Raw genomic sequence first — 26,446 nt, 5'->3', positions numbered from 1 at the left:
AAAAAAAAAAACCAGCATCAAATTTAAAATATATTTTTTTCTCTTTAAATCATTTTTTACCATTCTTCAGGGGATATCCCAGGGGGAGGGACCCATGGCCAGCCCTGTCTCCTACTGCCATTCTCTCAAGTGAGTTTGGCACAGATTAGGGAGGGGCTGATTTCCCTCAGAACACTAATACCTCTTTCATACAAGGCAGTGGAATGAGGGATAGACGATAAACCCCCTCCACTTTCTGGCACAGAGGGAAAGCAGTTATACGTAGAAATATATATGTATATTTATATATATATATATACACATATATATATATATATATGTCTATTTATAAAAATTTATCACACTTGATCAGAACTGTCCCCCCACCCTTTCAATTGACCCCAAGGTAACCAGATTCTAGCCCTGGGGCATTCCCTTGATCTTGCTCTCTTGATACCTCTGGCCCTGGGCCTGCTGATCAGTGTGAGGTAGAACTCAGCATTATCCACCATGTTCTGCAGGGAACAGGCCAGCTGCTAAAGAGCAAGGTGTCTCTCCACAGTACCCTGTAGGCTCCTAACCCCCACATATCCTGAAGGATGAAGGGAAGCACCTCCCATCCCCCAAGTCCCTGGGGCCTGAGCCAGAGTCAAATCCTGTACTGCAGCCTCTCTTGGATTGCTGGATCACTTGCGCCTGCCAAAGATGGACTTCTTGCCAGGATTCTTGTTGCCCACACTTAAACCGATGAGGAGCCGGGCTTTCTCCTCCTCTTCCTGCTGTTGCATGTTGAGGTCTGATTTAGCTTCTAGCTTTCCCCGGACCTCAGACCCTGTTGCAGGCTTCAGCCTTAGCTTCTCTTTGATTACCTGATAGGTTAGAGAGGAGTAAAAGGGAAGGTAAATATTAATGGGACAGGCAGAATAAATCAAGTGGACCAAGTCAATAAAGATTTATTAAACTTACATGAAGGCACAATGGGGCAATTAAAATTATAAAATGATCTCTGCTTTCAAGAAGCTTACAGTCTATTAGAACCCATTCTAAACATCAAGTTGTCATCCCTGTTTTCTAAAAATCAACAGTAGTTAACATACATAAAACACTAAACGTTCAATTTAATTATCTGAGCAAAATCATGGAGACGGCAGGGACAAAAGTCACTTCATTCACCTGCCCCTTCCCAAGGCTGCTTGTTAATACATCTTACAATGAAATGCCCATGAGCAGAGGATCTGCTTGCCAGCCCCTGCTAACCAAACAGCCATGAACTCTGCCGGGATACCTGGGCAACCAGGGCTTTGCGGCTATCCCTCTTGACAGCCATGGCAAAGTCTAGCCACGTCCATGTGTTGTTGTGGTACTCCAGACAGGGCAGCACTAGGTTAAGGTCACCCCAGTCCACACTATTCTTCTCACCCTGCAAGAAAAAGGGGAAGAGGGAAGAAGAGGGAAAAAAATATATCTGCTGCCATTTTTAGTCTAAGCCAGCTTAGTACTAGAGTCCAAACCTAGTATCTGCCTGCAGCAGCAACCTATAGATACTGATTTCCCCTGCTCTCAGTCTGATAATGGTACTGATTCCTGAGGGCAGCAGAGGGAACAACAGATTTATCACCCACAGACCAGCTTCACAAGTTGACTATCTCCTGGTTTTTAATCTCTGATCTTATCTGGAACCCTTCCCACACTGTTCTAGAAAGCACTGGAGAAGGGCAGACCTTGTAGCTAACGCAGAGTGGAACCTGTGGGATCTTTATGTAGATGAAGGAGTTGTTCATGGCAGCTCGCTCTTTCATCTTGTCAATATCATCCACAGGGTGCTAGGAAAGGCAGGAAAGAAGTGTGAGCCCCTTAAACCATCACAAAAACTCAGGACCTCAAACATCTCTGTCTCCTTTCACCCCTGGAGTAGATTCAAAGGAAACAGAAGAAATCCCCAGACAGGCGAGAGTACCCCAGGATTCTCCCATTTTTCTATCATCAGGGGCATGTCTGGTACCTCAGGTGCTTTGCGAAATGATCTTCTGACCCCAGAACTCCGATTCAAGCCCTGTGCCACACCCTTCCCAGGGCCCAGTGGTGCTGCATCATCTGTTGCAATCAGCTGCCGAGGCTTCACCACTGGTATTCCTATGAAAAATCAAGCACACCAGCTGTTGTCTTCTTTCTGAAGTTTCAGCCTCTCTGGGGCTGCTACCCCAGTCTTCTGGAGCTCCACCATTAAAGTTCTCACCAGTAGTCACCAGTTTGGACTTATCTTCTTCATCACCAACCTCATCATCTTCCACACTTCGACCAGGAAAGAAAAAGCCCATTATTCTATGGAAGAACTGGTGTGTCAGCTGGATGGTGAGAGGCACCACATTTACCTAAAGAGGAAAAAAGCTGAAGAAGCAATTAAGCTCAGACATCATCCCTCAGTTTACCTACCCCTAACATAAGAACGCACAGGTAGCTTTTAACTGCCTTTTGTTCCTGAGTCCCCAAAGGACTCTTTACTAACCTCAAAGTGCTCCTTAACAGAAATACCCCCAACAGGGGGCCGGACTTTGCTAAAGAGGCGAAGAGCTAGCTGTCGCCCAGACTGGCAGGAGCTCTGGGGTCGCAGGACTACCTGTAGGATAAACAGTGATAAATCAACCCACAAATCCTCTGCAGACTGAGAGAAGAAGCAATGGTCTTGCTAAGCTGAGCAAGCTCTCACCAGCTCAGATAACCACATTGTTTTCCATAGTGGGTTTATGTGGAAGGGTCACTGCAAATGGCCTCTGTTAGGAAGCATGTGAATGGGCAAGGAATAGGAAAATAAGACTTGCCTTGTAGACAGCATTGGGGAGGAGGTTGTTCATAGTGAACCAGCCCAACTCCAGAAGATGTTCTGCTGTGTCATCAGACTTATTCACCTATAAAGACAGATTACCCCCACCCCCAGCCCACTATAAGCTTTTCTCAGGAGCTTGCTAGAGAATTGCTATGTATACTGTTTGTTTTTAGTTTCTACATATGCCTTTGCTATCTCTTTCAATCTCATGATCAATGCACCCTCTAACCCAGTATTTCTCATGGGCACTAGATGCCAGCAGTACTTTCCAATCACTGTGACATTCAAAAATGGTCTCAATTCATTTCCAAACATCCCTGGGGGACTAGAAGAATGATGAATAATGTCCTCTCCTCCGTGCCATGGGTAACTACAGGAAAGCTGAATGCCAGTGTAGAATTAATGATTCTATTCTCAGCTGGACTTGGAAGATTACTTCCCTCTGGGTCACATTTCTAGGGATAATCTTGTTCAATGAGGGAAACATTTGACCAAGCTTATCTATATCTATATTATTTAATATTACAAACAAATGTGTCCAAGTGGCATTCTCTCTGTTCATTGTTTCTATCATTAATAATCATATAATCAGTCCCTTTCTGTTTATCTTTCTGTGAGTGAGACTCCTGAGAAAGGTCAATGTTTCTCAACACAGCTGCCTTTGTGTGATTGTATACACTTGATACCTTGCTGTAGAGGAACCGCTGCAGCTCCAGTTCAGCAATTCCTAGCTGTCCATCTTCCTCTGTCAAGCGCCATCGTGCCTGAGCAAAGTAGAACTCAGTGCGGCGGACCACACTCACATCTTCTTGCTGCTTTCGCAGCTCCATCTTGTTAGCCTGCTGCAATTGGAAATCCTTAAAACACCTACAAATGGACAGGAGGGTCAAAGACAACTAAGGGCAACAGTATTAGGGTTGGGGGTGGGGTGGAATGCCCTGGAACAATGCAGGAGGTAAGTCCGAGATGCATCTATTCTAGAACAGCTAATATCTAATTTTTTTCCATTAGATTTGTTGCTCCTCACACCCTGGGCCATGAGAACACATATCCCATCTTTCAGTTCCACAGCTTTCTGATAAAGTGGTCTGTTCCTACTTATAACCCCTATGATTATATCTGCAGTTGTGTTCCTTACTGATCAACTTCAAGACACTTTATTTTTAATTCAGTTGCACAGTATCAAGGGCACAAAAATGTTTCCAAACTACCTGTTTTTCTCCTTTCCCAGGAGATAACTCAAATAAGACTCCTAAGAAAGGGCTCTCCTGTACTCAGCCTGTTGGCCAAGTCCAACAAGGCTCACTCAAGAAGAGGTGCCTGAGTCTACAGCATCAGCCTTTGATAATATACACTAGACCTAAAGACTATCAGAACATGGGCAAAAGGAACTGACTTCAGCTGGGGCACAGGAAAAGGGCACAGAAAGAATGCTGTGGCACCTGATAAGGATATTAAGCTCTTCACTTTCCAGCTGTAGGTTGGCCTTCTCCTGGTTTAGCTGCAACTGAAGCTTTTGGTTCAGGTCAAGCAGGTTCTCATTCTTGCTGTCATCCTGCAAAGACTAGGGAGCGAGAACAGGAGAAACTGAGAGATCTCCCTCATCCTAGGAGATCTCCCTGTCCTCAGATGGGCGAGGTGACTACCTTCATGATAGAATACATCTGCTTCTCCAGCTGCCGTATCTGGGCCACATGCTGCCGCACAGCCTCCTGTAGATGCAATATGCTGCTGCGCTGCTCCTCAGGATTGCTAGAGATCTCAAGCTGGAACCTGACCCGCTGCTTCTTCTCACTATGTTCCTAAAGGAATGGAAAAGGAAATGAACAGATTTTTAAATATACAAGTCTTGTAGTAAAGTAAAATAGAGACATGGACAAGAAATGGTGATTTCCTCTGGAAAACTCACCTTTATCTGTCACAATCAGTAGCAAGAGTAAGGGACAGGCTAATGCAGAAGATCTGGCAATGTGGATTTCACAATAAGCAAGTCCCAAAGGGTAGGGATGGAGGTGGAAGTGAGGAGTAGTTTATTATTTTTAGAGGTATTTAGGTGACTGAGTAAAGAAATGACCCATAAAAACAAGTAAATAACTGCAGTCTCAGAGACACTCAGACCTTTCCTAGATAAGTCAAATTTCAACTGCTGCTGCTGACTAAAAGAGGATGTACCAATGACACCCTTTTTCAGTTTGAAGCATGGCTTTTCTTACTGGATCCTAAATAAAGCACAAGGTCTGGGGCTTCTTGTGAGGCTAACAGGCATTCTATAAGAGCCCATACTCACCTTCCGCTTAGGTTCTACATGGAGCAGCAGGTTGTTGACAATGTCCAGGATCATGGCATACTGAGCTGGGTTGGTAGAGATTTCCAGTTCATGATGGATGAGGGTAAAGGTATCCACAGCCCCTAGGTAATTGTTAACAGTTAAATAAGAGACTCAGTTTCTCCCTAAACATCCACCCCATCTCCTAATCTGTATTAATTTGGTTAATTCTGTTAATTAACCCCATAGAAAGGGCTTAGTGAGAAATGCTCATGGGGAAAAACGTCTGCTTATTTAGAATCAAACAATACCCATTCATTCCAGTTCTATCCTCTCATAGCAGAACTTAAACAAAATGTAAAGCAAAGTGAAATGTTAATGCCCTGTGCACACTGCGACTCTTAATAACACTACTGCCTCAAAACCACTAAGAAAATAACTACTTTAGAAGTTCCCTAGCACCCTCCTAAAAGCCTTTCAAGCCCTAAATACCTTCCTGCTTCTTTAGGAGATCTTCCTTTTCCTGGTTCTCATGAACCTCAGGTGGCTTAATCTGAGTTGCCAGTTCAGGATCAATGTCATGGCTGTAACTAATATAGTACATTCGGCAGTTGCAGCGTGAAATGATCCGCTGGATTTGCTGGGCTTGTTGTGCCTCAGCTGGCTGGTTCCAATCTGGGAAGAGGTAGGAAAGAGATAAGAGAAAGATAGTCTCAAAAGAGGTATTATGACAGCCTCCCAACTATGCATGATGTCTAGGGAACTCCAGACACTTGCTTTCAACCTAGCTTAACACAAAGTAGTCCTACTCCACATATACTGATCTTAAGAGCAGGTAAGGAAGAGAGGCCCCTTCAGAATACACATGATGGGGAAGAGGTGAGCTGACCTGTGGTGGTGGTAACCATGCCTCCCACTGCCTGCCCGCTCTCCATCAGCTCCTGCACAGAGTCCAGACTACGCTGCCGGTGCTCCTCAATATTCTTTACCTGAAGACAGAGATGCAGGCATCTTTAACTCCTCGGGGACCAGTAGCTTGTCCTGCCCAACTGGGTCACAGATCTCCATAATGCAAGTATAACACTTCCTATCTGGGCTTGCACTGGGGTAGAGGAAGTATGTCTCTCTCTTCTGGCCCAAACCACCCAAATTCTCCAACTGAATTACATACCCATTTTGCCAGGCCTCAGGACAGAAAATGCAAGCTAGGTTAAAACCAAATCATGTCCCATCTCATACCCCTTAGGATGGCTACTATCCAAAAAATAGGAAATAACAAGTGTTGTCAAGGATGTGCAGAAATTGGAACCCTGTGCACTACTGATGGGAATGTATTTGTTTTGGGTTTTTTTTTTTGGGGGGGGGGTAATTAGGTTTATTTATGTACCTTTTTTTTTTTTTTTTTTTTTTTTTTTTAGTGGAGGTACTGGGGATTGAACCCACGACCTTACACTCTACCACTGGGCTATACCCTCCTCGACTGGGAATGTAAAATGGTTTATCTACTGTGGAAAACAGTACGGCAGTTCCTCAAAAACTTAGAAACAGAAATACTGCACGACCCAGCAATTCCACTTTTGTACATACACCCAAAAGAATTGAAGGCAAGGTCTCAAAAAGTAATTTGTACTCCCATATTCATTAACAGCATTATTAACAATAGTTTAAGTATGGAAGCAACCCAAGTGTCCATTGATGGATGAATGGATAAGCAAAATGTGGTACATACAATCCAATTCAGGTTTAAAATGCAAATTCTCGTAACATGGTAAATCAACTATACTTCAAAAAAAAAAAAAAGGAAAAGGAAGGAAATTCTAACACATGCTACAACCTCATGAACCTTGTAGACATTACACTAAGTGACATAAGCCAATCACAAAGAAACCCAAATATATATGATTCCACTTACATAAGATACGTAAAGTATCTCATTTATATGAGATAAGCCAAGTATATACATATATGTACGATATTTAAGACTAGTTAAAATCATATCAGAGAAAGAAAATTTATAGCCTAGTCCCAGCCAACTGCTCACAATCTCACTATCTAACAAAAAACATTATCTTGACATACACTTAGACCTCCCCAGACATACTAACTAAAGAAATGAGAAGACTACTTTCCATCTGAATGAAGCTTTGTATTTTCCAAAGTACTTTCTCATTTGATTCTTTCACCAATCTTGTGAGGGGGAAGTATTAACTCAATTTTACAAAGGAGGGTGACTGGCCCAAGGGCTCATGGCTACTAAATATGGCAGTTGAAATCAGAATTCACATAACCTGCCTCCTAGACAAGCAGTCTTTCTATTCAACCTTTCTGCTTTGCTGAAACAACCAATCAATAGTCTGCATAAGAAATCAGAGAAAAGGCAGATAGAGAGCTTAACTAAAATTCTCAGACTCACTGCCTGTTTTCTTGACTGCTTGCTGATTAGTGTGATCTTATTAATAGGGGTCAGCAGTCTTCTGAAAAGTAAAAAAATTTCCAACCCATTTTATTCTTATGCCAGGAAATGAGAATTTCCCTTGCAATTAAATAGAACACCATGAGATTAAAAAAAAAAACAGGAAAAAAAAAGCACTGTGTGTTCACAGATCACAGGCCAGAGATTGCGTACAGTTTCTACATTCGAGGCATCAGCCTCATTATTCTGCCGAACTGGTAACAACAGGTACTGCCAAGGATCTTGCAAGCTATTTTGGTAAAAGGGGCCAACTATGGGAAACTGGGTATATTAGGCCTTCACCGTCCTGCTGACTAACCTCTAACCAGAGCTGTCGGCCATCCTGCTCAGTGGGGCTGCTTTCAGTTGTAGCAAAGTACTGCATGCCATCCAGTAGGCAAGTCCAGGATGTCTTTTGCTTCAGTGTGTCACCATACCAGGCTGGATGGTGTTGGCACTGCAGCAGCTGGGCTTTGGCAGCAGACACAATGACACAGCCTTCTGTCTCTGCTCCACGAAGAACCATCTATGCCAGAGACAGAAGCAGAGTCACAGTACTAGAGCCACCAAGAAGATAGGAAGGTTAGTGAAAGGACTGTACCAATGACTGCAGCTTACAGAGTCTAATTCTGGCCTAACAGAGTGAGCTCCACTGGCTTTTAGTTAGAGAAGTGATTATCCATGATACTTGTTAGAAGGGAAATTCTAATATCCACCTAGTTTTATTGAGAAGTGTGGAAGGTAAACACATGATTATGACCTAGCCCAATGTTGGGGTGCTCTGGTAAAGAGAAGGTACCTGGCAGTTGACCAGCTCAATAAGGCAGTTTCGGTTATATATGTCATCCGTCTGGCAGGCAGCAATGCCACACAACTGGTCACTCACACCTGACTCTTCTTCCGTGAACACTACAAACCTATCTGTTTCTTCAATCAGCTTCTGCAACATGTAGGCACCTGACAAAGAAATAGGAAGTGGGGAAAAGTCAGCATCAAAGAGACAGAGAACACATCCAGGGCCAGAGTGATTGTCCTTCAGTTTCTCTAGAATGTATTCTCCCCAGTCTGCAACTTCAGCCCGCTCCACTCCACTCCTTGACCCCTGGTGAGCACTGTCATTTCATTTTCCTTCAATTTTAATAAAAGTAACAGATTCCCAAGAGAAACTTAGAAATACTATATAAATGGTAGCATTTTTTTTCTCTTAAGTATATCTACCTCTAAATTACTCTAGGATCTTTTTTCCTTCTGTTTTTCATTTCATATCATTTTAAATGCCATTTGTTTACCACTCCTTTCCACCTGAAACTATTCTCTTGCCATCAGTGCCACTGTGTTCTACTAGCTCTACTGCTCCCTCTGCTTATGCCTCTAAATCCTATCCTCCTCCTCCTCCCAGGTTTTAAAAATAAGTATCTCCTAAGGTCTGTCCTTGGCCTGTTCCCTTTTCTTTCTTACTTTCTTCTAATGAGTTTGTCTAACAGTGTTATGTTTAAGAGCACAGTCGGCCTGTGTCTAAGACCCCATTCTCTGTCAGTAACTTGACTGTGACCTTCAGTAGCCTGCTTTAACCTCTCTGTCTCAGTTTCCTTGTGTGTAAAGTAACAGTATCTAATAAGGTTGTTGAGAGAATTTAATGGAATAATTTATAAAATATTCCACAAAGTTCCTGCCCGACAGTAAGCAACTGTTATCTCCTTAGCATTAACTCTTAGCTCTATGCTGAAACCCCCTAGTCTCTATTCTTAGCCCTAAGCTTTTAGACCCTCATTTTCCACCTGTTTGTTAGACATTACCTAAATGTACTACTTGCACCACAAACTTAGCATGTCCGTATCTGAACTCAACAACCCTATACCTCCCCAAACCTTTCTAAGCCTCTGGCGCTCCTATTTCTGATATTACTTTTGCCATCATGCCCATTCACCAGGCTTAAAGCCTCAATCATTATCACTTTCTCCCTGTTTTAACACCTTCTTCCAACCAGTTGCCACATCTCCCATTTACACAATAACATTTCTATCCATCCCTTCATCTCGAGTCCCACTGCCTCTACCTTCCTAGTTCAGGCCCTCCTTGCCTCTTATTGAGCTGCCAAAATAGTTTCCTAATTTCTCTCCTCACCTCCAGTTTCTTCTTCTCCAGTCCTCCTCCACACCACTGCCAGATTTATCTTCCTAAAAGTAAAATTCTAATGATGACACACCCTCATTCAAACACCTTCAATAGTTCACCACTGTTTACGGAATAAGGAAGATGCCTTAGCCTTGTAGGAAAGACCTTTCATGGTCTACCTGCAGCTTTCCTTTCCAGCATCTTCTCTCACTCCTCCCTTTAGCTACACTCTGTGCCAAACAAAACATACTGTTCACTCGCCTTTCAACATACTGAGCTTTACTAATGCCACTCCTATTCAGCATATTGCCTTTGCCTTTAATGCCTTTTCTCCTTATTTCCGTATGTTCAAACCACTAAGACTTCAAGGTCCAGTTCAAATGCTACTTCCTCAATAAACCCTTCCCTGATCAAAGTCCCTCCTTCACTCCAGTGAAGAACAGTTCATGTATTCTTTAATTTCTCTCTTGTGGCATATACCACTTTTCACTTTGTTCTTAAACCCACCATGAATTTGCATTCCTCTGTACTTGTTATTCCTTCTCTGTTTCTCTTTCTTTGCCTGTTAAACTCTTACTTAACTTTTAAGACCCATCTCACTTATATTCTCTTCTCTGTGAAGCCTTTCCAGACTTCCCTATGCTGATTTAAATACTTTCTTCTTTTAAGAATACTCAGTATTCTTAACTGAGTGTTTTCATAATGAAATAATAATTTACATGACTCTCTACTAGCTTCTGCACTTACCCTCATCTTTATATCCCTAATAGTTAACGGTCATGCCTGGTATGTTATAAACCCACAATAAAGCTAAAAAGTGACTATGTGAATGAAGGACCTAATCTTAGCTCATCCAGAGATGATAAACCTGTTGAGACAAGTAGAATGTCATACATTCTATACTTCTCACTAAACCCAGCAAAGTGCTTTGTGCCTATTAAGTACTCAGTAAGTATTTGCTGACTGAACAAATTAATTCATCAAAACATAAAACAACTCTCTAACACTCTGTTTCTCTCCTTACTTATCCTGTTTTGGCCCCATCACTCCTTCTTGATCCTCTTCTGGCCAAAGGACCAGACCCTTCAGTGCCTCCATATCATTGCTATGTAAGACTCAGGTAGCCTAATATGGACAGTTTCCCACTAAAGACTCCTAGCCTGTTCCTTGTCCTCTTTCTCTTTTTCAGTTCCCTTCTTCTCTTTCTGTCCCAACAGTTTCATCTCTACACATAGGTAGGACCAGCCACAATTCAGTCCGTTTCAAACTCCTGTTCAAACCCACATACAGATTCTAAACCTAACCCTATGGAGCCTCATCACCCCCAGCTTACCTCCTGAAGACCCCTTATCAGGCTGTCCACTAAAGCTGGGAGTGGTGACAGGAGGTGGGGCTGGGGCACTGGTCAGGACACTCTGCTTTGGCTTTTTGGCTGGCATCTGGGGATCAATCTTTAACCCCTTCAGGGCCTCAGTAGAGAGATTACGTTTGAGTACAGCTGCCTTTTTGTAGCCATCGTATAAACCAAAGGCGATGTCCCGATTGGTGGTTGTCCAGGAAGCCCGTAAATCTACCAAGTGCAGCTGATGTGTGTGAAAGGCAGGGTCCCCAACTCTAGCAGAGAGCTCCTAAGAAACAGGAAAAGAACCTCAGGGTAGAATGAAATTCCCACCATTCCTCCTGAACCACAAATGCAGAGATATAAAACAAGCTTGTTGAATAATAAACCTGTTCTGAGGGAGACAAGACGACCCTGGAGAAAGAAAAACTACTCGATCTTAGTGTGTGCATTGGATTACACCCTGACTACATCCTCTGTATTTTAAATGACTCAAAGAATTTCAACTTAAAATCCTTCCTTTACTGGGGTAGGGGGGGCAGTATCAAATAAGGTGCTAGGGAACCAAGTTTTAGTCTATTTCCTGAAGAACAAGAAACTATCTTAGAAGAAGAGGGAAAACAGGAATTTTCAAAAAGAGGGATGCTGATACTGGTGAGTGCATCATAAAGTAACGACATACATAGCTGAAACATAGCTAGAAACATTACCAGGGACTTGGCCTGAAACCAATTGCTACGGACTGAATTTTGTCCCTCCACCAAATTCATATGTTGAGGCCATAATCCCCAGCGTGATGGTATTTGGAGATGGGGCCTTTAGGAGGTAATGTTTAGATGAGGTCATGAGGGTGGGGCCCTCATGATAGGATAGCGTCCTTATAAGAAGAGACACACAGAGCTTGCTTCTTTTCCTGGCAGGTGAGAACACAGTGAGAAGGCAGCTGTCTACAAGCCTGAAAGAAAGCCCTCAGCAGAACCTGACCATGCTGGCACCCTAATTTGGACTTTCCAGCCTCCAGAATGGTGAGCAATAAGTTTCTGTTGTTTAAGTCACCCAGTATATGGTATTTTGTTATGTTAGCCTGAGCTGACTAAGACATCTACTGATACAAATAAATAAGGTAGTAAAGACAGTATGTCAGGCGATACCTCCTCAGCTGTGCGATTACTGTGCCGTTGGTAGGTAAGGGAGGACAGGCTCAGTAGGTGGGTCTTCGTTACCAAAGGATCAAGGCAGTGGTCAGCATTCTCTTCAGTGGGCGAGGCCATCAGGTAAACAGTCACCTGACTTAAGTCACTAACCATCTGGGTCACACTCCAGTCAGAGATGAGGCGCCGCATCACTGTGCCCGCTGAGAAAAGGAGGCATAGAGAGCCCATGCAGACCAGTACAGAAGAACAGTGTGGGACAGAAAGAGAGGAAGAGAACTAAAAAAGAGAAAGAGGACAAGGAACAGGCTAGGAGTCTTTAGTGGGAGTCTTTGACATTACCTTGAGGTATAAGTCGCTGAGTTCCCCGAGTGAAGACATGGCCCTGACTGCACTCAATCTGGATGCCACGCTGCTGGGCAAATGAGGCCCAATAATGCACCTGGCAACAAGAGAGCATAACAGTGAACAAAGGATGGCATAAGAGATGATTAAGAGACCAGATAAGAGAAAACAAGAAAACTACGGAAGGGGAATAGAACTGAAGACATCAGCAGGGATGTCAGAGCTGACCTGCAGCTGGGGAAAGAGTGCAGTGTAGGAAAGCTGCTTATAGTGCTGGCCGAGTTTCTTCTTGCTGGGTTTCAGGTTACTGAAGAGCTTTCCCCTGCAGATAGGCCTTGTGACACTAGTCCAAGTAGCCCAGAAGTTTTGCATCCAACGCAGAGTGCTGCTATATAGCAGAATTCGGGGCTGGGATATTGCTGCAAAGGAAAGGACAGGCAGTTCCCAGATGTAGAGATGAAACCAAATCCTTTCCTAGCTTCAGGTTTTAAGGGTTTAAAAACCCAAACAGCACTCAAGTCTCACACTCAATATCCCCAACCCCTTCTCCTTTCAAAGACCCAACCTTTCTACTTTCACCAACACTTTCCCAAAACATCCTAACCCAAACCCTTCCTTGTTCTTTCTCTACCCCTCCCCAGAGGGTCAAGGTGAAGTCCTCAGTGTCTAAGTTCATCCTTTCAGCCCTTCATCCCAGTTGCCCCAGACCCAAGCCTCACTTCCACTGTGCCGAGTCAGATCCATCTTGATGGAGAGATTGAGGTTCTCAGAGCGAAAGGCTCGGTAGGAGTCATGGAGCTGGCCCAAGGACACCTCAGGCAGGAACTCTGGGGCCCGAAGAGTGACACCATGGTGATCATGGGGGTTCCCATGGCATAACCACTGCAGGTCCAGTGTCATGCAGAGGTCAGGCAGGTGAAGGAAGCAGCAGTCGTCATACCTGCCTCACAACAAAGCCCCAGCTCTCAGTGCCCTGGTCACCTGCAGCCCCTTGGCTCTTCCCCTCTCCCTCCACCATGAGTCCCACACCCTACTGAGGCCCCACACTCCACTCACTTAGAGGCTGTTCTCACGTTGACATCCAAGTCACCCTTGAACATAAACTGACCAGGTTTCCAATGAAAAGACAGGTGGTTCCACTCCCAGTGCATATTTTCAGTTGTGTTGTATGGATCCTATAACCACCCCAAGAATTTGATGAGATATGAATGAGAGTATCACCTTCACCTCCCAAATCAGTCCTTTTCGCTGTTCCCCCATATGCAGCACAAGCCCCAAACAGTACCTCTGTTTCTAGTAAGAAACAGCTCCTCTGTACCCTCACCTCAGTAGCAAGCTGGTGCAGGTTAGCCTGTTCAATGTCCATGTGCCAGTCACCATGGAACAGAAGACGACTCTTGTCCCACCAAGGCAAGGGTGGGCTGGGGTCAGCTGAGGGCTTGGTCAAGAGATCCACAGATTGGCCAATCAATGTCCAGGCTGGATCCCAGCACGGGCCCCATACCACTGTGTACTGGAAGATTTCCGCTGGGGCAGAGGAGCAAAAGGCACACCTTGTTACACAACTTCATCCCTCTCTTTTGCCTTCACTACAGAAGGGCCTCAGCTCATCTCCCACCCAAGCCATCACCAACATCTCAGTCAAACCATTTGCCCTCCTCTACTCACAGTGAAAGTCATGGTAGAACTTGAGAGGAGGCATGTTCCTCTCTACTGCCACGTTACCCCAAGGAAGCCCCAAGTGCAGGATTTGACGCCGACGAGAGCAAGGCTGACCACTCTGCTCAGTCCCTACAAGTCGACCCGTCAGCCGCCAGTCACGGATCTCAAACAGGTACCGAGGATAGTCTCTTATGCGAACTATTATTATAGGGAAGATACACACCAGCTAGTCAGAAAGTGTCTCAGCACTCTTAAGCACTTTTTCCCCTCCAACTACTTTTACCCATCTATTTTATAGTCATCTGAGAGAATAAGAGCTGGCCGATGGTAGCAAAGCTAAAAAAAGGGCATGGAGACCTTGAGCAGATACTGAGAAGAGTAACACTGAGATCCAAGAGCCATACTAACCCTGAAGATGACTATGTTAGTCGTACCCTTATGTTAGTCAAGCAGTTTCAGGATGAAATCCAGGAACAAAGAAAAGGAAGAGGAGTCCACCCATCCCACTCCACTCATCCAAAAACAGCCACAGTTCCCAATATAACTGACTCCTCTGTAATCACTCAAAATGCTCCCTGGAGCTCCAAGGGCAAACACTAGGCTCTGCAAATAAGCAAGCGCTACTTACCCAGAAACGTCTTGACACTGCACTTGAGCATACGACACCACTGAATGACAAGATCTATTCCCTCAGCAGGGAAAGGGCTGCCTGGATCAAGCTCTCGAACTTGCTCTACCACACGCTCAGGCCCGTGGAAGGAAGCATCTGCCAGAGCCACCAGCTCTAGCCCTGCTAGACTCCAAGTGAGCAGTGCCCGGCGCATGGGTGTGTTGCCATAGAGACGACGGGAGCGTTGGATATAGATTTCAATGTTTTTATGTTCCAAAGAAGCATAGAGCTCCTCAATTTTGCGGGCAGGCAATAACTCCCCATGCTGCTTCCGAAGGGCAGCCACTTTGGCATCCAGCAACTGCAGCCTTTTGGCACTCTCCTTACTTTCATCCTTCATCAGTTCATAGTTATCACGAAGTTTCACCTCAAAAATGTCATCCAGGAAAACCCATGAGAAGTGCTGAACCTTCAAGAGTAGATCAGGCGGGAGTGGGGCAGGGCTTGCAGAAGCCTGAGCACGAGTTCCTCGATGCAGTCCCTTCAGCCATTTCTGAACTCCCACGGCCTCATCCAGAGTTCGAGAGAAATCATACTGATAAGGAAACTCCACTGAGACTGAACCCAAAGAGAGGAGCCAAACACGGTTCCGGAGGGTCTGCAGCGCAGGGAAGGGGTTCCGGTGGAGGATCATCTCCTCCAGCTCAGGTAGCAGCTGCATCTCCACCTCCTTGAAGTTGAAGATGCTATTGCCATCAAAGCCAGCAGCCAGCTCTGGGCAGTAAGCCTGCAGTGAACCCCCATGCCGGCTCAGAGACACACACTCTGCAGCCAGGGTAACGAACTTGTCCTCAGCTACAAAAGCTGTCAGCTTGGCTGTGCTCACCTCAAGTGTCAGGTTTAGCAGCCGCTTTGGAGGAGATGGCTCAGGGGGACAGCCTTCTGACCCAGAGGCAGTCCCTGGAGTCTCTAGTGCAAGGAGTGCAACAGTCTCAGGAAACAGAGTGGCTCTTAGTAGGTCTCGGCACTGCAGGGTGGCCAGGACATGTTGGTACAGGTACATGTGATCTGGGGGGCTCCAGAGTAAGGTCAGCCCTGTACCACACTGAACCTTTAGAAAGCAAGAGAAAAGGATCTGTCAATTACAACGTCCCAGAGCAGAAGAGATGCAGAAACTATTATATATGCACACCTGGCTCAAGAACCATCTCTACTCAGAAGTCTTTCCTGAGTAACCACATTAATTACTCCCTTGCTTTGTTCCCTTTTGCACTAATATGCTGAACTAACAGTTTTTACCTATCTTATAAGAGCACTTACACTTTTTAAGTTCTCCTCAACTGGATTCTAAATTGTCTGAGAGTAGAAGCCATGAATTTTAATTCTCCATTATCTACCATAGTACATCCAGGATACAGAGCATGTACTCAATCAATCACTTGGCTTTATGTTTCTGCTCGAGCTATTTTCCTAAAACAACCACACTCTGTATAATAACCATTACACCAATCAACTGGAAGATGTTTCATACATTGATTGCACCTTGACTTAATTCTTAAGAAGTATAAAAAGTACTGGCCATACAAGTCAATACAGCAATTGACTTATAGGAAAGTGTGTTTCAAAGAAGGTAGGAGGGTCCTTGTCAGCTTACAAAACAAAGTCAATTATGAATAGTTAGGCAGAGAAAATTTAAATTCCAGGGCAGAAAAATTCCTTTGAGTTCCAATTTCTGAAAAAGAAACTCTTCAGTTTCCAAAGGAAGTAGAAGTCTGACAAAAAGGAAAATATCCCATTCTCTTCCTAAGAGGGCCCCATGCCCATCTGACACTCTGAGGAGAAAGATATTGGGAAGCCTTTGGAAACTTTCCACATTCATCTTCAGATCCCTCCAGTGTTTTGATGAGCCAAGTGCTTCAATAAAATGACACCAGATCATGACCTTTAAAAAGCCCCTTATTTTTCAGAGATGTTAACTGAAATATTTACAATTTGAAGCTGTATGTCTGGGATCTGCTTCAAAATAATCCCAGAGCAAAGGCAGGGCAACTGCTTGAAGTTTACCTAAATGAAGTTGGTCATAAATTGGTAATTATTGAAGCTGGGTATGGATACATGAAAGTCCACATATTCTCTCTAGTTTATATATATTTTAAGTTACATATTAAGAGTTTAAAACGTGCAGAATGAGCAAGGAAAAAAACCACCCCCACCAGGTGTTATATTTCTCATAGGTGAGCTTCCCAACATGACTCAAGACTGGGAAATGCTCTAAGCCAAGGAAAAAGTCAACCTAACTCCACCTCCCCATAGAAGTATTACCTCTAGAGAGCGGATGCTGCTGTGATATGTGATGGAGAGCATGGAGAGGCTGAGTACTGGAGTGGGGATGTCAGGAGCCTTGCAACAAGGCTGCATCTTCTCTGTGACTGACTTCACCAGCGCAAGCACAAGTCCTTGAATACCCACAGTGGAGGTTTCAGCACTTCCTAGGACGGTCAGTGTGTCCAGTCGGATCTCTGAAGCACCTAACATCAAGAAACCCTGTCAGGCTTGGTTCTCAGCTCTCAAATGGCAACTTCAGTCTTCACTATCCTTCCTTCCTTATTCCCTCCACTCTAGCTATCTTTATTCCCCACACTTTCCTAACTTCATTCCTCATGTTTTAGGGAAGTTTTTCCTTTCCCATCTTAACCTAACTAGATCTGGCAGAGCCAAAGAAGTTCCCAAACTCCTACCAATTCCCCAGAGGATATATCAGTTACTCTCTAGAACTAAATACATTAAAAAAATTAAAAACTACCTGCATCTCATTCTCTTGATCAGATATCAAGGTTGTCTTTTTCTTATACATCTTGCTATTTATAAGCCCTTAAGAAATATCAAGAAGCTAGATAGTTATGCAGGAACTTCCAGCATTTCATACCTCTAATTTAGAAAAATATCAAATAATTAGCTTCATTAAATGAGAAGAAACAGCGTAATCTTATATATATATATATTATATGTATTATAATATATATATTATATATTATAATATATATAATATAGACTTCCCATCCCACTTACCAACCAGGGCAGAAAGGGTGAACAGGTTCATGTCTTCCACCTTCAAGTCCACCTTCCACAGTAATGACACAGATTCTCCAAATGAAGATTCCCTAGAGACAGCTGACTTCTCAGACTGTGGGCCCATCAAGGACAAGATCCGAGAAAGACACTGAGCACAGGTATCTGATGCTTCTACCTGCAGTCCTCGGATGGTACAGTCGAGAAAGAGGGTATCTGACTGGGTGCTAGACAGACCCAGAGGCTGGTTATAGCTACCCTAGAAAAGAAGCAGAGGGACTCTTATCAGGAGTGTGCCAATAAAAAGGTGCTCAGTGCTCTACAGCATGCCAGGATGGGGAAACTGTACGGGTTACTATTCACCAAAGTCCCACCTACCTGCAGTGTGAAGGAGTCCAGGACAAGTGCCTCACCCCAAACATGCATATTGGGTGGGTGGGGTGCCCGCTGAATGTGGGAGTCACTGCCTACCCGCCAGCAGAGGTGGTCCACAGTTAGGACGCCTCGCTGATGGATACTCTGTGGCCTCAGGTGCTGGTAATCTGAACAAAGAAGGTGGGAGAGAGGAGTCCTATGGAGCCACAAAGGCCATTAATTGGGCCTAGTTCCACTAATGAAAAGATTCTTTTTTTTTTTTTTGGTGCTAAATATAAAATGCTATTTTAATATTTATTAAATTCTGTAAAAGTCAGTTGCCTAAATTAATACTAACAAGAGATTGCTGGATTTATAGCATACACACACATGTATTTTTGGTGAACATTAAAACAATAGCACCAAGACAGAAGGAAATGTAAATGAAATTAGTGATTCTTAATAAAATGTATAAATGCATACATACAATATGGCATATATAATATGTATCATGCCAAGGTTCTTTTTTTTTTTTTTTGCATTTATGAACAGGTTCTTATTCCTTTTCCATCGCAGAGTCTTACCCAGAGAGATGCAATTGAAGCCCAAGGCAAAGGGCGGTGTATCTCCAAGCTGAATGGAAACGTTGACATTGGTGATGGAGGTGCTAAAGATGATGGGAGCCAGGATCTGAGGGAAGACTCTGCACAGAGACAAGACATCACTGTTTGATAAGGAAAGAACTGCAACTTCCTATCATGGAACAGATTCCTGAAGCTCTCAAAAGGCAGAGTGAGTTTTGTTGTGATCTGTAGGGCGAGATCAACTAGGAAAAAAAGAAGACTGAACTCATCAGTTCACTGCTACTCTCAATGATAATCTGCAGGAATGCGAGAAACATAATAGGTTGAACCATGTGAAACTGCCATTTTCATAGATCAAATATGATGAACAACAGCATATCTTATGATTCAACCTAATACAACTAAGGAGCATCACTTCCAAACTACCGACCTTAAGTTCTCTATGCAACACAATGCAAGCACTACACAGAGACATGGCACTACTGACATGACCTGTCACCCAAAGCAGACAAGATAGTTTATCACTTAAGTTCATTTCAACAAATGTTTACTTTGTATAATAAGGCATTGTGCTCGGCACTGAGAACCTAAAAACAAAGAAGACATCATCCTACTGCCAAAGAGTCTAATATAATGGGAAAGATATGTGAAACAGGATTGCTATTGAGTCTGGGCTACTGAGGCTAAAATTTAAAAAGAACAATCAAATATATATTTAACATAAGATACTACTTTAGACCAAAAGAATACAAAAATTCACCTGATAAGACGATGGCTGAAAAAGTTACACTGACCTTTTTCTCCTTTGCTTAAGAACAGATGAACTAGACTCTTCGGTTTCCAGTGCTAGCATGTTCAGCCAGTGAGAGAATTCTTGGTGCCGGTAATGAATAATACAAGTGTTCAGAACCAGGGAGGCTGAGAGGTCAATGGTGGTCACCTGGAAATGAGAACACCAAAACTATGGGCTTCGGTTTTATTTCATTAGCTCATGATGCAATGATTTAGGGAAGGAGCAGAGAAAGAATTCTTGGTACCACAGCCCCTAACACACCTGTACACTAGCCTTGAGGGAGTTGAGGCAAACAATGCGCTGGCGGCTCTGGGATAGCAACAACCCATCTGTAAGGGCAAAGGGTAGATCAGAAGGGAACACTGGGAGAGCAAAAGTCAAGACTAGGAGAGGGTCAGAGGCAGGAAAGGAGATGAAGAGATTGTCACCAATACTCATGAACCACGGCCATTTTCTCACAGTATGTTCTTATCTGCCTCTCCCCAGTTACACTGATGTTAGGTTAACCAGACCAAGTGGGGCACAGAGGAACAGTGTGTCTGGTCCTCCCGTTCTCTCTCAGTACGACTATCCCCTCCCATGAACCTTTCAGAAGGAGTTCAGTGCTCATCTGTGCCATATCAGAGTCTGTCGTGAAGCTTCGAAGGGGCAGCTGATCCTCATCACGGTGGTATAGGAAATGCAGCAGCTTCAGTGTCCAATTCAGGTGCCTGGACCGGAGACAGACTGCCTCAGAAATATGTGGAATGCTATTCCTATTCCCCTTCTCCTCTCAGACAGGCTCAGTACAGCTACTAGGCTGGTTATGGAGACCCCAGCATATAACTCCAACTATCACTCTCCACACTTCTGTGTCAAGAGAGATCTCACCTCTTTTGACTATTCATGGACAGGACCACACTTGTGATCTCCATCTTCACCTTGACCTGGTCTGGCAGCTGCTGAAGGAGGTATAGGCCAGGCAGAGTCGGCTCAGCCAAGTTCTCTGTCACCTCTGAAAACATGAAAGAATAATACAAGAGCTGTCAATCTTTAACCCTCGTAAGTCTCCCAACGTGCCATGCCCTCTTCTCACACATAAAGTAGGCTAAGCAGATGCCAAATCTTAGGCCACAGGACAGATATCCTAGAGATCCAGGCACCTGCTATACTTCCTTCCCCAGGGTCTAATAAATAGTATGGAGAGCAGGCTAGTGTAATGAAAAGGATATGAACTTTAGGATAAATAATTTAAACCTCATTTTTACTACTGATTAACTGTGTGCTCTCAATCAAGTTTCCCATCTAACCTTCCTAGACTTCAGTTTTCTTATCTGTGAAACACTGAGGATTTAGTAGGGGAACACACATAAACCCACAGTACAGGTCTAATTCACAAAAATTACCCACTAAATGTCAGTTCTTTCACCCACCACAAACAAATGCCTTATTGCCTCTAGCTATCCTAAAAGGCCAGGGTCAAAGGCCATGGCAACTAACAAATCATACCTAAATCAGTAGTGAGACCACAATTTTTTCCTACTTCCAAAATAACCCAAGAATAGGGACACCAAGAAGCTCACTGACTACAGTTTTACCTGAACAGGGAACAGGCTTGGGAGCCAGGCCTGGGCCCTGGCGCAGCAGCTGACTATGGAAGAGGCCCTCATGAAGTTCAGCATGGAGTGTCCACACAATCACAGTGACTGCCTTCAGCTGCCGGCTGCTGATGCCCACCTCTAGACACAGCTTTAGGGCAAGTGAGAGCTCCGCCAGGCAGGTGTCCTCCTACAGGGAAGACAGCCCTCTAAGGTGTGAATGTGTAGAGAGTTTGGGGGCAAATGCAGTGATCTGGAACACAGCCTTAAGGGAACCCCATAACACACAGAATCTAAAAATGTAAGCCCTCAGCTCCTTCATATCTTATGCCCAGAAACAAGGCATCTGAATGACCATGGAATACTCACCAACTGGCCACTCTTTAGAACTTTGCTGTTGATCTGACTCAGGCTCACCTCACACTTCAGCCTGGGAAAGGAAAAAAATTAAGAGCACTTGGCCCCTTTCCTCACCATTTACCTTCAATCAAGCTTTGTTTGCTGGAAGGCACAAGGCAAAGAGAACTGCCTAATCTTAATCTTTTCTCAATTACACAGAATGAGAACCTGACACTTTGATATGAAAGTCCTGACATCCACCCACCCTGAAACAACTATAAGGCAAGAATGGGACTATGAACCTTCTTCTATGCAGTGCTTACCTTTTCCCATCACTATCCAAAAGAAAGCTACTTTCTCTGATCTGAATATGCCACAAGGATTCAGAAGTAGCCACCTTGAGAACCATGATGTTTATAGAATCTACATGGATGGAGAACAGCTGGAAGGAAAATGCAAAGATGAACCATAATTAACTTCAAGGCGATGTCCTTCATTTCCAGAGGAAAAAGAGTAAGAGACAGATCTCAGTACTGTGCCTCAAATACAGTAGGAAAATTCACCCATGACTCCAAAGCCAGCCATTCCCACTTCAGTCCAGGAAAGTGGGAAAGTAGTCTCACCTGGCAGAAAATCTTCAATAAGGATGGGCTGAAGGACAGCTCCTTTTGATGCACCCCAGTACTCTGGGAGAATGGGGCAAACAGGCCAGAAACCTTCTGTAGATCTGTTCTGATACGTACTTCTCCAAAGCACAAAGCCACATAGTGTCTGTCCAGAAGAGAAACCTCACTGCCATCAAATCCATTCCTTCCATAGCAGTCTCTTCCCCTCCCTCACATCCACTTTCTCATCCTCCCTAAAAATGTAACTCAAATCATGGACAACAGTTTTGTGATAGTTATCAATATCTGTCTCACAAAACATTAGCTGTCAGGCCAACCCAAAGACATAAGAAAGAACCCACTTCTCTCCTGGGGCTGTGAGGCCTCTGTAAAAGAATCTCATTCTATAAACTGCAATCCCAATATATTCCCCAAGAGAAGAGTGAGGTGAGAGGGTACTCACGGCAGATCATGGCTAAGGAGTTTGCTGGAAATCCACAGGCTATCAATTTCCTAAAACAGTGTGGGAGAAAGCTTCGTACACTAGCTGCTAGGTAAGCCAAGAGCAGCTTGACGAGACAAGAAAGGTTCTACGAAAAGGAGGAAGTGCTATAGCCCTTCCACTAAATATTCTCCAATTTCCACCAGCTTCTCTCCTCAGTACTATATCCTGTTCCTCACAATGATGTTTAACTTGTTTAGTATTTTTCTTTTATGGATACATTGCCTTGTTTCCCCTCTTAAATTAGAACAGTAAGCTGTTCTACTTCCCATTATCTTTGTTTTGTGCTTTACTTCTGCATCTTTCTCATGTGCCCTGGACATTCTGTGCCTTATAAGCATTTTTAACAGAACAACTTGCTTCAATTCTAGTGTTTCCAAACTAACTCTTAAACTATCTTGGCAAAGAGGTGGCAAGGCTGGGTTAACTAGGAAAGCCACCGGAATTTTTTAAAAAATGAAAAGTTCCCAAAATTCAACTAGATCAACCTCACATACATACCCAGGGAGTTTCCCAGGACTCACCACTGTTTGCTGGTGCTGCTGAAACTTAAGACTGACATTCTGAATCCAAAAAAAGGAGCCAATCTTTAGTTCCGCCTGCAGCTTCCGCTGACACCACTTGGTGGCCAACCGGACTACAAACCACCTGCAGAAAAATCCCTGAGTTCATAAGGACCCTCTCCCAATTACGGCCTCCCTCACCCCCTGCTGGTCCTAGAAGGCCTTGCAAAGGGTCATGACCTGGAGCAGAATCCTCTGGGCAACTCTCCTGTCTCCTGAAACACCCACTCTGTCATATACACTCAGCCACGCTGATCAGAACCCTAGCCCTGAAGTGTCCCCTCCATCCAGATGAACTCAGACGAACTAAACTCCACCTCTAAGTTGGAAACAAAGCAATCCTTCAAATTCTTAGAAATTCGAGAAAAAAGAAGCCCCAACAGGAGTCGAAGGACAGGCATCCGTGCCAGATGTGCCATCACACAACCCCTCAAAGGGTCTCCTTCTCCGCCCTCCAGTCAGATGTCCGCGGAAAGGCGCTGTACGGTCATACCCGGCCAGCTCAAATGCCGCGCTCCCTGGGCAGCCAGACCTTTTCCGGCTCCCCAGGGCGAGGCTGCAGGTGCCCTTCGCGCTCGAGGAAGGGGACGTTCAGGGGCGTGTGGATGGTGAAAGAAAAACCACCGAGCCGGGCCACCTCCTCACTCACAAACCTCTTCGCTTCCCAAGCTCAGCATCTCCAGAGGCCTCGCCCGATCGCTCAGTCTCCCCCTATTCCCCGTATCTCCGCTCCAGCTCGGGTCCTACGCCCCCGCTCGACCCCTCCCCTCGTCGAGCTCCCCCTCCTCGACCCCTCCCCCTCCGCCGCCGGCGCACCGTCCCCTCCAGTCCCCTCCCCCTCCCCCGCGCCTCTTTCCAGCGCGTGCCCCCTCCTCAATTTCTCTTCCGTCCCTTCCCACCCACCCCCTGCCGTGGCTGGGATCCCCTCACCGGCCTAGGAAGACGGCGCCAAGCGCAACCAACAGCAAGGCCAACAGCGCGGAGAAGAACAGGGGCATTCCGGCCCCGGCCCGGCCCGGCTCTGGCCCCCGCCCTGCCGGGGCGCCCCCCCGCCGGCTCTGAGCTGCGCCGCCGCGGGCCGACCAGCTGCACGCGCAGGGACAGCACTGGGCAAGGAAGCGTTGGCGCGCGTGAGCCCCGCCCCTCGCAGCCAGCCACCCAGCCAGCCAGCTGTCTCCATGCCCCGCCCCGCCCCGCCCCGCCCCGCCCCGCCCGGCGCCCGCGATCCCGCAGGGCCGACCGGCTGCTTGCGCGAAGTAAAGGCGTGGCTCCGGAAGGAGTGCGAGAGGAGGCGGCCTTTGAGCGGACTGACACAGATGCCCCGCCCTCGGGCGCACCCTTCAGAGCCCGGAAATGCAGAACCCGGAGCCAGAGTCTGAGCCGGCTTCCTTAGCTGACTGTGGACCTGGCTGTCGCCTTTGTGCCGTGGAGAGTTCTGTTTCCAAAGCAGTTTCCCGGGGTAGTTATAGAGTCAGCTTGGCCACTTAGGGCCCGGACGGAAGCCACTGTGGATGTTATACCCTGGGTCATACGAAGTAGTTATTCTATCTTATTCGAGAGCCTTGTGTGAAAATCATTAAGGAGGAAACTAAGGGCCAACCAATTAAACCAATTAAAAGGCCTCAAAATCCCATCTCATTCCATCCACAAAGGAATTGAGTTTTTAGCTTATTCACTGAATATTGTTCTAGTCAGTATGTGTTGAGCTGCTGTGTGGCCAACACCATTCTGGGCCTTTCATTGCAGTTTTCAGTGTCTACCGTGAATAGCAGTCTAGGCACTGGGCTAGAGGGATACTACAGAAGTAGAAGATATTGTTCTTGCCCTTCAACAACAATTTATCTGGGAAGCAAACATAATTGTGTAAAATAGAGAATTCAAGTTCAGCTTTATTTTGCTTGTTTCCTTCTCTGTGACATGAAGGAATTGGACAAAGAAGATTCCTTCCAACTTTAGTACGGTGATTCTAACACAGTACAAGCTAAAGACATTGTGAGGATTTCAAAATAAGTACTTCATATCCCTTTGCTCTGACATCCTAATCTCCATAAACATCCTTCAGATTAACTTCACCTGAAGACTATCTTTTCCATCCCTCCAGATTTCACCATTTCAACTTTCACCTAGGTGGCCCAAAGTTGCTTTTACCCATCCAACTGGCTCCTCCTTATCCAGTTGTCTCATCAGTCATTTCACATCTCCCCAAGGGCTCCACCACTGTTTTTTTCAAGTTCATGCTTACCTCTCAAACACCATAGTTCCACCATCCCCATTATCTGCAGCTTCAACATGTTCTGTCTATGAACCTTCAGGGAAAGCTCAACAGCTCAGTGAAAATGATGACCAAGCCACTAAGGGGCACCTTGCAGCACATCTTTACTCTCATTCATGTTGTACAAGCTGTTCCCTTTACTCAGCTGTTCCTTATCACTTCCTTTCTTTCTTCCTATTCTACTCCCAACTATCTCAATAGTATGAAATGATTTTATCATTTGTCTACTTCTTTCTGGAGAGACCTCAAGGGATCAATGCAACTTTAGTAGAATAACGGAGGAGGCAGAGATGGAGCTCCACTAGATGTGGCCTCAGCTTACTGAGACAAATCTTTGTAAAAGAGATCAAGTCTTTTAATATTATGGGCCATGTCTGGCACAAACCTGGTATCCCTAAATGTTCAACATTAACTCCCTAAAGCAAATAGGGAGGAAAAAATCCAGAAGTTTCTAAAAATAAAAAGGCCTACTAATCACTGAAATTCCAGCAGATGGCAGACACTTCTGTTCATCACTACCATGCTTGAAGGACATAGAAGCAAACTTCCTGGAACTGACAAGCAAGAGTAAAGGAAGAAATGAAGTGAGCAGAGGACAAAAGCTTTCTAACCCTCTTTTTAGAGGAAGTCATCCCTACATTTGTCCAAAAAGTAGAGTTATCTCCTAAGAGCTAAACGCAGTTGTAGTGCTAGTAAAAGGAACAGGTGCGAAACAAAGCTGGATTCCTATCCTCAAATTATTTACTAGCTTTAAGAATTCAGGCAGCTACTAAACTTTTCTGTTCTGCACTGGTAAAACTATATTTACCTGGTAATATACCTGTGAAGATTAAATGAGGTAAGATCTATAACATGGTACCTGGGGGGGAAGGTATAGCTCAGTGGTAGAGTGTGCTTAGCACACACGAGGTCCTGGGTTCAATCCCCACTACCTCCATTATTAATTAATTAAACAAACAAACAAACCTAATTACCCCCCAAAAAATTTAAAAAATAAATATTATAATATGGTGCCTACTATTTAGCAGACAGTAAATAAATGTTG

General features: G+C 44.8%; 1 protein-coding gene and 1 long non-coding RNA gene across 4 annotated transcripts in view; one reads left to right on the top strand and one right to left on the bottom strand.

The window, feature by feature from the left end:
• LOC116656806 overlaps positions 1-18,865 on the top strand; it is a 29,123-nt gene extending 10,258 nt beyond the window's left edge. The window contains exons 3-4 of one of the 2 annotated variants that reach the window (XR_004311786.1): positions 11,896-12,000; positions 18,743-18,865. This is a non-coding gene — a long non-coding RNA (uncharacterized LOC116656806). Of the gene's footprint in view, positions 1-11,895; positions 12,001-18,718 lie in introns of both variants that reach the window. The other variant, XR_004311788.1, reaches the window with a different exon arrangement.
• On the bottom strand, positions 18-24,210 carry KIAA0100 (KIAA0100 ortholog). 2 transcript variants are annotated; one of them, XM_032457595.1, is made up of 39 exons: positions 24,060-24,210; positions 23,091-23,214; positions 22,528-22,577; positions 22,083-22,230; positions 21,783-21,901; positions 21,490-21,550; positions 21,121-21,310; positions 20,414-20,537; positions 20,129-20,253; positions 19,805-19,872; positions 19,545-19,690; positions 18,751-18,869; positions 18,191-18,354; positions 17,813-18,071; positions 17,066-17,271; positions 14,762-15,854; positions 14,140-14,331; positions 13,796-13,998; positions 13,528-13,646; positions 13,191-13,411; positions 12,700-12,890; positions 12,469-12,568; positions 12,127-12,329; positions 10,970-11,264; positions 8,321-8,478; positions 7,841-8,047; positions 5,959-6,058; positions 5,562-5,744; positions 5,091-5,212; positions 4,450-4,605; positions 4,246-4,367; positions 3,490-3,670; positions 2,799-2,885; positions 2,486-2,596; positions 2,216-2,351; positions 1,982-2,112; positions 1,701-1,802; positions 1,265-1,399; positions 18-848 (listed from the first exon to the last, which is right to left on the bottom strand). In XM_032457595.1, exons 1-39 carry the CDS (start codon positions 24,125-24,127, stop codon positions 666-668), a joined length of 6,702 nt encoding a protein of 2,233 aa, XP_032313486.1. In that variant the 5' UTR covers positions 24,128-24,210; the 3' UTR covers positions 18-665. The 2 variants fall into 2 exon arrangements, 1 of the variants encoding a protein (XP_032313486.1); XR_004311785.1 differs by lacking the exons at positions 18-848; positions 1,265-1,399; positions 1,701-1,802 and having other exon boundaries at positions 2,216-2,367.
• Between the last annotated feature and the right edge of the window lie 2,236 nt (positions 24,211-26,446).

This window comes from Camelus ferus, chromosome 16 (assembly GCF_009834535.1).
Source record: "Camelus ferus isolate YT-003-E chromosome 16, BCGSAC_Cfer_1.0, whole genome shotgun sequence".
Classification (NCBI taxonomy): domain Eukaryota; kingdom Metazoa; phylum Chordata; class Mammalia; order Artiodactyla; family Camelidae; genus Camelus; species Camelus ferus.
Note: the sequence above shows the minus strand (reverse complement) of the source record. Positions and strands in the feature narration are given on the sequence as shown.

Bases quoted from the DNA above. Each gene is read 5' to 3' on its own strand.
- KIAA0100 (XM_032457595.1), bottom strand. From the start codon at position 24,127: ATGCCCCTGTTCTTCTCCGCGCTGTTGGCCTTGCTGTTGGTTGCGCTT. The intron at 23,215-24,059 runs GTGAGGGGATCC...ATTTTTCTGCAG, and splicing joins GGCGCCGTCTTCCTAGGCCG to GTGGTTTGTAGTCCGGTTGG. The intron at 4,368-4,449 runs GTAGTCACCTCG...CTCGCTCCCTAG, and splicing joins AGATGTATTCTATCATGAAG to TCTTTGCAGGATGACAGCAA.